A 10,581-nucleotide genomic window follows, 5' to 3' on the forward strand; every position below is an offset into this window, starting at 1 on the left:
AAATTTAGAAAGAAGTACACACAGTTGGAGCTCAGCCAATGGCAACCATTATTGCTATAATGAGAGCACAGATATGTGGCAGGGTACTCCCCATTCTGGAATGTGGAACAAGCCCCAGAGTTTAGGAAGTAAGGAGGCACATGCACCCTGGTTGAGGGATTTCTCTACTTCAGGCACTGTGCCAGTTGCTTCCCATCTGTTGTCTTTTTAGATCTCTCCATTTTCCCATCTTCATTCCCCAAGGTCTGCCCTTCTCCCCTTTATTGAAGCATTTACTGAGCACTAGAGCTCACTTTGGAGTCCTGGTGTGGCACTGTAGGATAAACACTGGACAACAAGGTCAGTTCATACCACAAGATTGGTGGTTCAAACTCACCAGCCTTTCCTCAGAACCCCTATACAGGGTCACCATGAGTCAGAACCGACTCAGTGGCACTTAACAACAACAGCTCACTTCAATCTCTGTCTCTTGTGAGCACTGGTGAGAGTGCCCCAATTGGTTTGCATTTGGTGTGTGTTTTGTCTTTCTCTTCATGCAGACTGTCAACTCAAAAACAAGGACCATATCTCTTTTTTTACCAACCAAAGCACACAGCTTTATTGATGATACACAAATGAAGACTTGGGTGGGTGAGGTGAAGTCAGTATAAATGATAAAAAGGAAGTGTATGAATAGGTTTTTGGTGAGTAGTCAGCTCAAATAGAAGAAAATGTACAAGCTCACATAAAAGAAAGAATACATTTTAAAAAGAGAATTCAATCTAAGCAGCAACAAATGCATTTCCAGCACAAGCTCTGCTATGTGTCTGGTTTCCCCAGAAAGTCCACCTTAAACAGGGAGACCACCACAGGCAGCAGTATCACTCTGTGATGCTGTAATAGGATGTTCTTTACCCACAACTGACAGGTTCCATGAGCCCTTCCCAAGAAGGATTTACAATGGGCATTGCCTGCAGACTGAAAAACCGAGAAGTGACTCCAAGCTCTGTGGGATCCCCTGCTAGCCAGTTAGAGTGTGGTCCCTGATTTAGCAACTGTAACTTTCACCCAGTGATGTGGTGATTGGCTGGATCTTCTACAATACCCACTGTAGAGTCCTTGAGTGAGAACACTAGTGATTGTTCATCAAACTGGTTTTGGGCGGATTCAGTCTCTTTCTGTTTGAGATGACCATTTAAGAGGCCAGGGCATCCAGGAAAATCTCTCTGTTTCCATTTCCAATAAAGAGGGGCATGAATGACAACAGCATGTGGGCCCTGAGCAACCCCCCTGCCAAGACTGGCTTTTCAGACAAATCCATTAGCAGTTTCAAAGCCTGAGCCTTAGCACATCCATTTCCCTCTGATATCAAAGGAAACTTCAAGTCCGAAACGGGTTTGGCAAGCATGTTATTAATTGCTGTCATGCTTGTTAGCAAATCTAATCCTGTCTGCTGCAGAAAGGAGTTGCAGCAAAGAGATACAGTCTTGCGACACAATTGGTTGATGTACATCTTAATCTGGCCCTGATTTTCAGCACTTACGTTCATGTTGCCTAGCTCTCTGAAAGCTTTCTCCTCAACAGTGGGATCTGGAGTGGAGATTGTGTTTCCAACAGTGGAAAGACAGGTTAAATGACTACTGATATTGTGGCTACATGAAAAACCAGCATCCTTGGACTGAGCAAACATTTTTACCTGAATTAAAGGACTGTCAGAAAGGTAAAGAAGACAGCTGACATTATTAAAATGTTGAGCACTCCAACTGTTTTTATGTTCATACGGGGATGGACGCTGCTTTGTTGGGTGTGCTCGGTTGGCCTTGCCACCACCTGAGCTCCTATCTTCAGTGCCACCTGGAGCCCCGGGTTCGGTCCAGTTTTCATCATCACTCCAGGGCCTAGCAGTAGTTGTGAAATCAAACCATACCTCAGACTCTTCCTCATCAAATTCCTCATCCTGGTCCCATTCTTCCTCTTCGTCCTCCAACTTGTCACTGTCCTCTCTTCCTATGGTCAGTTTATAAACGCAGTAGCAGGCACCAGCCCCAATCATTAGTCCTGCTGCCATCCAACCCACTTCCCTAGCCCGACCCATACTCAATTCTATGGAAGTCTTGGGGCAAGACCAGTGAATACTTTGCTTAGCCTGAATGAAGAGGTCTCTTCGGACCAAAATGAGTGGTGGTAGTCTTCAGCCTTTCATAAACTCCTTTAATCACTTGTGATGAATCTGTGGATGAAAAAAAAAAAAAAAAAGCGTATTAGGGCTCTGGCCTAGGGTTTATGCCTTACCAAACTGACAGACATAGCGGAGATTCTTGGTGAGAAGGGTGATTTATTAGCAAACTATTTCTTTGCTACTTTCTGTTCCCCTGCTCCCAATCAACCCTTTGGCCCACCATATCTCTTCAAGGACACAGAGAAGAATGAGAGATGTAGTCCTGCCAAGGTGTCCAGGAGGATGAGAGGGAGAGGCAAACCCTTAGGTAGTCAGTTTCCTAGCCCACCATATCTCTACCCCTAAAGATCCACAGGCAGTTTCATTCACCAACCTCTTTCAAATTCAGGTAATTTCCTTCTTCCCTTGTCTTCTGCTGTCAGTGAGGGATAGATGGACGGGTTCCGTAGGACAGATGGAAAGACCAAAAGGTGGCAGTGGAGAACTGAAAGTGTAGTGCATGGATCAGCACTAAAAACACAGGCCCCAAGACCTGCGTTTCTGAATTCTTGACCCTGAGTTTAAAGTCTTTCACACACTCTTCTGACTTTTCCTAAAGCCGGTTTTCCTGGCCCCCCTAATCGTCCGCCATTTCCCCTGCAAAGGCCGCCACACCCCTTTCCTTGCACTGAAATGGGAGGGGGTGTGGAGAAAAAAGGGGCCAGGAGAGGGCGACTTGGACTTGACCCGCACAGATCCCTGACTCGCCACTCTTACCGCCACCCCCATCCAGGGTCCCAGACTAATCCCACTTTCAAACTGACCTCTTTGGTTCCAGGGCAGTTTGGTCCCTTCCTTTGCCGTAACTGGCGCGGCGACCTACAGGCCAAAAGATCTATAAACCTGCAGAGAGAAAAGAAACAGAAGGAACGGAGTGCTTGGCTGCTTGGTTGACGAATCATCACATGGGGCACTGGTGCCCCGTTTGAGAAAGCTTTCATTCAAGTCTACAGAACCCCGTACGCTCCCCCTACTCCCTATCCCCCACCCTAACCCCTACCGGAAGCCGCCAGTTTTCTTCAATAAAATGGGCAGAGGACAAGAAGGGGGAGGGGTATCCAGAAAGTATGCTAGGAGGGTCAGAACGAACCTGACCTGCGGCGTTCTTGGCCCTCTCCCATCCTCATCTCCCTAAAAGCTGTGCCCACTCTCACACCGACCTGCAAGGTCCTGGCGAGTTTCCTCCGTCTTTCACCCCCGCCCGCAGAATAAAAGGGGGCTGGTACCCAGACAGAGACGACTAGCAGGACTTCAGCTCTAAGCAGCCCTTAGTCACGTGATGAGCACGTCACCAGTGAGCTCTGGGCCCCCAATTTCCACTCCCACTAGCAGTGCGGCAGGCGTCAGTCCATCTATACCTCCCGCCCAGTACACTGGGCCCTGTCATTCTTCTCCTCTTTAACAATACCAGAGACCCAAAGTGGCCCTGCCTCCTTGGAGTTTGAAAATACCTTTTCCTAATTACAGAAAGGGAGCCCTGGTTCTTCGCTGCTAAGTAAAAGGTTGGATATTGGAATCCACCCAGAAGATCTTGGAGAAAAAAACCTGGCAATCTACTCACCTAAAGTTTGTTGTTGTTAAGTGCTGTCGAGTCAGTTCCGACTCACTGCGACCCTGTATAGAGTTTCCTAGGAGTGGCTGATGGGCTTGAGCGCCACACCAGGACTCCAAGAAATCCTATAGGAATGACTCTGAGTCGGAATTAACTCCATAGCAACTAACAAAAACAGTCTTAAAAGAAGTAGATTGATAGGCCTTTCTTCTACTTTACCACTGGGTGGGTACAAACTACCAATCTTTAGGTTATGAGTGCAGTGCAAAATGTTTTCGTCGTCGTCTAGAAAACTTCAGGTGAATGCAGAACGTTACAAATTAATGACTTTGTAGATTAGCCTACTTTCCATGAAAAGGTCTTTATTTAAAATCTGTTCAGAAGTTCCATGGTGCAACGCATAAATCATGCAAATTTGAAAATTCTCTGATTTCTCCCTAATGGAACTGAAGCTTAGCTGGTGTAATTTTTTTTTTTTTTTTTCTGTCATGGCTTTGGTGAGTTATCACCAATATTGGTTACTCGTGTGCTATAGCAGTGGCTAGGTCCTTGGGTATTGTTAAGGGTTTGTGCCCAATTACTAATTGAATCATTTGTAATTTGGATCCGCCCAGAGACTCTGAGCCTGCTTCAGTAAGATTACAGCCATTGAGAATCCTGTGGAGTGCAGTTCTATTCTGAAACATGTGGTTTTGCCATGAATAAGTTCAGTGTTCAGCACTTTCCAGTGGATATGGTAGTGAAGGTCTATGGGTGACTATGCTTCACTGTAACACCCTTTGGATATCCCAGTCATTTTTTTCTTCAGATAGAAGGACAGTGTACAGGATTCCATGTAGTTTTCAAGAGAAAGAAGCCCTTTCAGTCCCTGCCTTCTGTTCCAGAGTCACTGCACCACCAGCATAAGCCCCTCAGAAAAATCCCAGAACTCAGACAATTTATGCAGAATCAAATCCCCAGACATCCACCTGTCCCTGCTGGGAGTCAGACTCTAAATATAGATCTACCAGGCAGTCTCTTTCTTAGAACAATGAAATATGATACACCAGCAGGAAGCTCCCCCTGTCAGGGGCCCCTGTGTGAGGAAGGCCCTACTCTGAGGCCAGTCAGGGAGCCCACAGTTTTGATGGTGAATATTCAGAAGTCAAAAACATATCACTACTTTTTGGTCTTTCCCCAATTTTTCTAATCCACACTCAGTAACCAATATCATACCCTATCTCTCCTAGAATACTGCCACATTTGTTGCATCATAATTTCCTTAAACGGCTCTAACATCACTCTTTATTCACTTCCCCTAGGCAAATGAATTGTATTTATCAAGACTTACTAGTAGAAAATTCAAATTTCACTGCTCCCCTTAAGAACATCCTACTTACAGCTCATACTTAAGAAATGACTGCTATTAAACCTACTGTATTGAAATTTTGAGGTAGGTACAATGGTTCATAATAAGTAAGGCACACACTACTCTGTGATGCCCATAAAAACACTGAGTGGCTTCAGGGGTGAATTGGTTGGTGGAAGGAGAATGATATCCCTCTTTTTAAGTCTGATCACTTGTTGCCATTGACCCTGTGTTGAATGTGTAGCTTTGTGTTTGGTTAAAAATTTCCTGGTATTTATCCTTGTAACCATGCCTCCAAAGTGCAAATCAGCTGCAAGATCAGATGCATAAAAGAAAAGGCAAACAATCATATTTGCAAATAAAGTGGAAATAATAAAGGGATTGGAAAGAGGTGAAGCGCCATAGGTCATTGGAAAAGTCTTGGGCTACCATGGGTCAGTGATGGGAAAAATTTGAAAGCATAAAGTGAGAATAAGGGAGCAAAGTCTCTGCCCTGAAGAAAACTACAATTATTACTAATCAACACAGTGGTTTAATTATTGAAATGGAAAAACTATTAATAATTTGTCTAGATGATCAAAATCAGCATAATACGGCTATTAGCTTTACTACAGTGCAAGAAAAAACCCAAAGCCTTTTCAGTTATTTAAAAGCTACATGTGCACCAAGCCAGGTGATTGTGGTGAAAAATTTGTTGCAAGAAAGGGTTGGCTAAATTGTTCCAAAGTGATATTGATGTTAGTTAAGATTCTTTGGTTACAAGCAGCATAACCCAAATCTGGTTAACTGAAACAAAGAAGGAATGTTGAGAACCAAGGTCAGCTCTGAGAGGTCTGGCTAGCAGGAATTGATAGATGGTCTTGAAAGGATGTTATAATTCCAGAGATATTCAGTTTTTTATCTCTCTGCTCAAGATTCGAATTTTAGTAAGAGTCTTTGGGCCTCATGCCCAGGTAGGAGGAGGAAAATGGAAAGGTATGTAAAATGAACTTCTTTCTCTTCCCAGAAAAAAACATGAACTATTTTCAAATGTTGTTGTTGTTGATTTGTAGGAGCCCTTTACCTACTTTGGATATTAAGCTTTTGTCTTGCTGTGACTGAAGTGCTGGGGGCTTGTCAACCACAGTGTATGTTCATTGTAGTGCAATTTAACATTAGGGAGGTGATTGTATTGTAACAACATTAACATTAGGGAGGTCGTTTTGAAAAAGTGATGCATATGGTTGTGCTTATGGTCACTTGGCTTCCCTGAAAAGATTCCACAAGGTTGGATCTCCAATTCATGGTCTTGTCCTCAGTGTTGCATGCTTATTGTTGTTGTTGTTAGGTGCCATTGAGTCGGTACCGACTCATAGTGACCCTATGCACAACAGAACAAAACACTCCCCGGTCCTGGGCTAACCTCACAATTATTGCCACACTGGAGCTCATTGATGCTGCCACTTGGCCAATCCATCTCGCTGGGGGTCTTCCTCTTTTTCTCTGACCCTCCACCTTACCAAACATGATATCCTTCTCCAGGTACTGGTCCTTCCTGTCAGTATGTCAAAAGTATAAGAGATGAAGTTGGGCCATCCTGGCCTCCAAGGAGCATTCTGGCTTCACTTCTTCCAACACAGATCTGTTGGTTCTTTTGGCAACCCATGGCACTTCAAATATTCTCCAACGCCATAACTCAAAAGCATCAATTATTTTACGGTCCAGCTTTCACATGCATGTGAGGTTATTGAAAATACCGTGGCTTGGGTCAAGTGCACCTTAGTCCTCAAGCTGACCCCTGGTTTTGTCTGTACACTGAGAACAAATGCTTCTGCCAAGGAAAGACAGCCATTAACAGAAACACATATAAATCTAAATTTGTATATACTCAAGTCCATGGATCTTTGCATTCTTAGTCTGTAAGTAGGCTATGAGGGAAGCTAAGTTTCAACAAGAGTATCAGCTGAATAATTTACCCTGAGAAATAAAACTGTCACTGGGTTTTTGTCAATCAGCCTATGCTCTCCATGTATATCAAGTTATTACTTGAGAAGTCACATTTTCAAAAGGTTGCTTGGTGAGTTTGCAATTAGAGAAAGGGCAGTTGGTTCATCTTAGGAAGTAGCTTTCAGCTAAGGAAGCTTGAAGCATTTTACAGATCATGGGAATGACTCTGGCAAGAAAAACTAAATGTTCCATTCATCTTAGCCAAGACTTCTCCTTTAGACAGTGCTTGGGATGGAAATTACCCATATTTCTTTCTGACTTTCCTTTTCATATTTCTATTCTTAAACAAGCCCCTTCACATGACATTTCTCTAAACACAGCATCAAATACTTGATTTTGTTTCTGTAAGGTCAGCAGTTCGAAACTACCAGCTGTTCCGCGGGAGAAAGAAGAGGCTTTCTGCTCCCGTAAAGATTTACAGCCTCAGAAACCCTGTACAGGATCGCTATGAGTCGGAACCGACTCTACGGCATATAACAACAACAACAATACTAAATTTTTAATCATATCCTAGTACTGCCTTCCAGAAATTACTTGATATGAATTTCCTTGGAGCTCTTTACCTGTTCTCACATTCAGCAGTTTCTGGATTTACTCCCATATTTTCTTTAGGTTTCAAAAGTTATACAGAGATATCTTATATTCAAATTACTAGGGAATATTCCACTGTAGACTTCCTTTTCTGACATTATTTTATTACTTTTCCCATTAATAAAAGTTAAATTATTGATGATAGGCATATCATTGAGCTCATCAAACCAGTCAGTGGAAGGGTTTTATACTAATTGCTAGGTGCAGCGAGTTCAGTCAATTTTGTCTTAGTCCCAGTGTTTCTCCAATATCTATTTCATTTGAAGATAATGTTTTCTATTTGTATCCAAGTATATTTCATGATGTTCTTTACAGATCATTCACTTTGTGATTGTGAAAGCTTCTTTCTTTTATACCAACAAGAAGTTATGATTTCTGCTCTGTCTTTTATGTGTTTCTGGCTTCTGAGGGTTTAGTATCTCTTCATTGCAGGCAAACGTCTGTAACTTTTCTACTGAAAAGACTGGCCTAGCCAGAATATTTACAAATTCTCAGACATACTGATTAACTCGTTCAGGCTTGTGTTATGCACTAGGGCCCAGAAGACGTTAAGCTTGCTTGAAGTGAAGTGGTTAGTATTATTCATAAAGTAAGAAAATGTGAATTTTTGGAGGCCATCCCCCAGTATCAATCTCCCACTCTACCATCTTTCCCTCACTCAAATGAAAATAGTTTCATCATATTTTTTTCTCATGAAAAGAATGCAGACTGGGAAGCAGGAGTGTGAGCAGGTTAAAAACAACAACAAAATTATTAAGAAAGTCAAAACCATACTCTAGCTTCTGGGCCTCCTTTTCTGATGGCTTGCTCATTTCAGATCTAGGACTAGATTTCAGAGGAAATGGTAAACATCAATAGTTGAAAGGAGAGGCAGTGGAGGGATAGTCTGCTGTCCCAGGAGTCCAGAAAGGAAGAGGCAAAATTTCAAAAAAAAAAAAGTACAAGTAGCCAGTAGCCCCAGGGGAAGATACTGTCCCTTTCTGGTAGTCAGAGGAAGACAGATACAATTACAGAGAAATGGGAATAGCAAAGAGGAAGAAAAGAAGGGACTAGGCCGGGCATAGGGGAAGGAAAAGAGGGGGGCGGGCCCTTGTCTGCCGCACTGCTGGTGGGAGGGGAAATTGGGGACCCGAGTTGGTGGATGACGTAGATGTCACGTGACCAAGAGCTGACGTGTGCAGAAGTCCTTCTTGTCCTGGTTGTTGTTCCCTTCTGAGTATCAGCTCCCCATTGCCCTCAGGGCGGGCGGGCCTGCAGCAGAGGGAAGAAGGAGGAGAAGAAGGAAATTGCCACGAATTCCTGCAGGTCAGTCCCTGGGAGATTCCATAAGATGGGTTTGGCCAAGGGCTTGGGGCAGAGACCGTCGCGGGTCCTGAGGTGCTTCTGTCCGTCTCTTCCACTCGATTCCTGCTTTCCAAGATATACCCATGTCCCGCCAGCAGATTTTTTTACATACTGAGAAACGGTGAGCAGGGGCGTGTTTGGGTGGAGGCCAGAGATCCTGCGGTGGGACTCTGCTACAAGAAGAGGCCCGCAATCCGGAAAGAGAGCCGTGGCCTGGGTGTTGGCTCCCATTAGGACAGTACCGGAGGGTAAAACTGGGCATGGGGAGTGGGTGAGGTGCAAAGTGGGGTGTTAGCAGAGCTCCGAGAGAGGTAATAAGGGTGGGAAAATCTTTGGTAACCGTGTCTCCGAATTAGGAAAGAGTTTCTTGTTCTGGGGACCGGTACGTCCACCAGGCACTCAGTAAAGGCTGTTTCCCGTCTTTCTGCCTGTGGCTGTGGCTTCCTGACCAAAGCTCTGTGTTTAGTGGGTCCAGTACTCTCTCGGGTGGCCAGTCTTCTCGTAGGTTGCTGCACATCGCCAGGCAAGAGAAGAGGAAAGAAATTAACCAGATCGGTGAAGGTCGATTTGAGGGTAAGGCATCTGGGGGCCTCAGGAGGGGCGAGTGTGGGGGTGAGAGAAAACCAGAGATGGTGATCTAGGTTCAGGTCTGAGTCTGAGTGTGTTTCGCGCACTCCCAGGACTGTGGGGAAATGGCGTGCATTGGGGAGGGGGAGGGGGTGAGAGGAGGGAAACCTATCAGATAGTTTGTTTATAATCCTCCTCTCTCATCCAACAGTTAGTCTCCATGTTTTCGATCTGTCATCCTGCAGGTCTGCTGTAGCAGGTGGCACCACTTGAAAGGAGGGAGAAGTTTCTCCCATCGGTCCAGGTCGGTGTGGGTGTAGGGGCTGCCTGGATTGGGGGAGGGTTGGAGATCAGCGGAGCTTTTGTCAACTCTTCCACTCCTGCCTTATTTTCCTTACATCCCACGCATTTCAGCCTAAGGGGGAGGGGCAGTCATGGCCGTATTTTGGATGGAATAGAGAGCGCGATATATACATATGATATATAGATATACACATCGTAACAATCAGATTTTGAATCAGGAAAACCGACACAGGAACAGATTTTGAATCAGGAAAACCGACACAGGAACAGGGACTAGTCTGTCCATGGAGTCCTCAGCCTTAACTGACTCTGGTCTCTGCAGATCCAAAGGGTTGTTGGGCGTGGCACTAACCTCAGGTTAGTGAAAGGGTGCTTACTCCCTGGGGACGTTGGGATAGCTGAGGCCCTAGCAGAGTCTCTAGGCTCAGTTGCTTTTATCTTGGCCCTGGGTAGGAATGAATTTGGGGAGGTTTTGGAAGAGGGTGAACTGAGTTTAGCAATCTACCCTTCACACCAAACCCTCAATTACTACTTTTCTGTCCCTCTGTGCAACTCTCTGAGAGTTGGGGGTGGGTGGGGTCTGGGTGGGACACAAAGAGAAGAGAAACTTAAATCCTATTTCATTCCTCCACCCTTAGGTTCACCTCCAGTATCAGCTGTTGTGGCCTTGAAGTGTCTGCAGACCACCACCCT

The 10,581-nt window shown here is 44.7% G+C and overlaps 1 protein-coding gene across 1 annotated transcript; it reads right to left on the reverse strand.

Annotated features, from left to right (window-relative positions):
• Nucleotides 1-1,174: 1,174 nt before the first annotated feature.
• ARMCX6 (armadillo repeat containing, X-linked 6) lies at nucleotides 1,175-2,074 on the reverse strand. Its single transcript, XM_006869105.1, has one exon. The coding sequence runs from the start codon at nucleotides 2,072-2,074 to the stop codon at nucleotides 1,175-1,177; it is 900 nt and encodes a 299-aa protein (XP_006869167.1).
• Nucleotides 2,075-10,581: the final 8,507 nt, after the last annotated feature.

This window comes from Chrysochloris asiatica, unplaced genomic scaffold, assembly GCF_000296735.1.
Source record: "Chrysochloris asiatica unplaced genomic scaffold, ChrAsi1.0 scaffold00126, whole genome shotgun sequence".
Classification (NCBI taxonomy): Eukaryota; Metazoa; Chordata; class Mammalia; order Afrosoricida; family Chrysochloridae; genus Chrysochloris; species Chrysochloris asiatica.

What these genes read in the sequence shown, in the direction of transcription:
- ARMCX6 (XM_006869105.1), bottom strand. Translation starts at nt 2,074, where the DNA reads ATGGGTCGGGCTAGGGAAGTGGGTTGGATGGCAGCAGGACTAATGATT.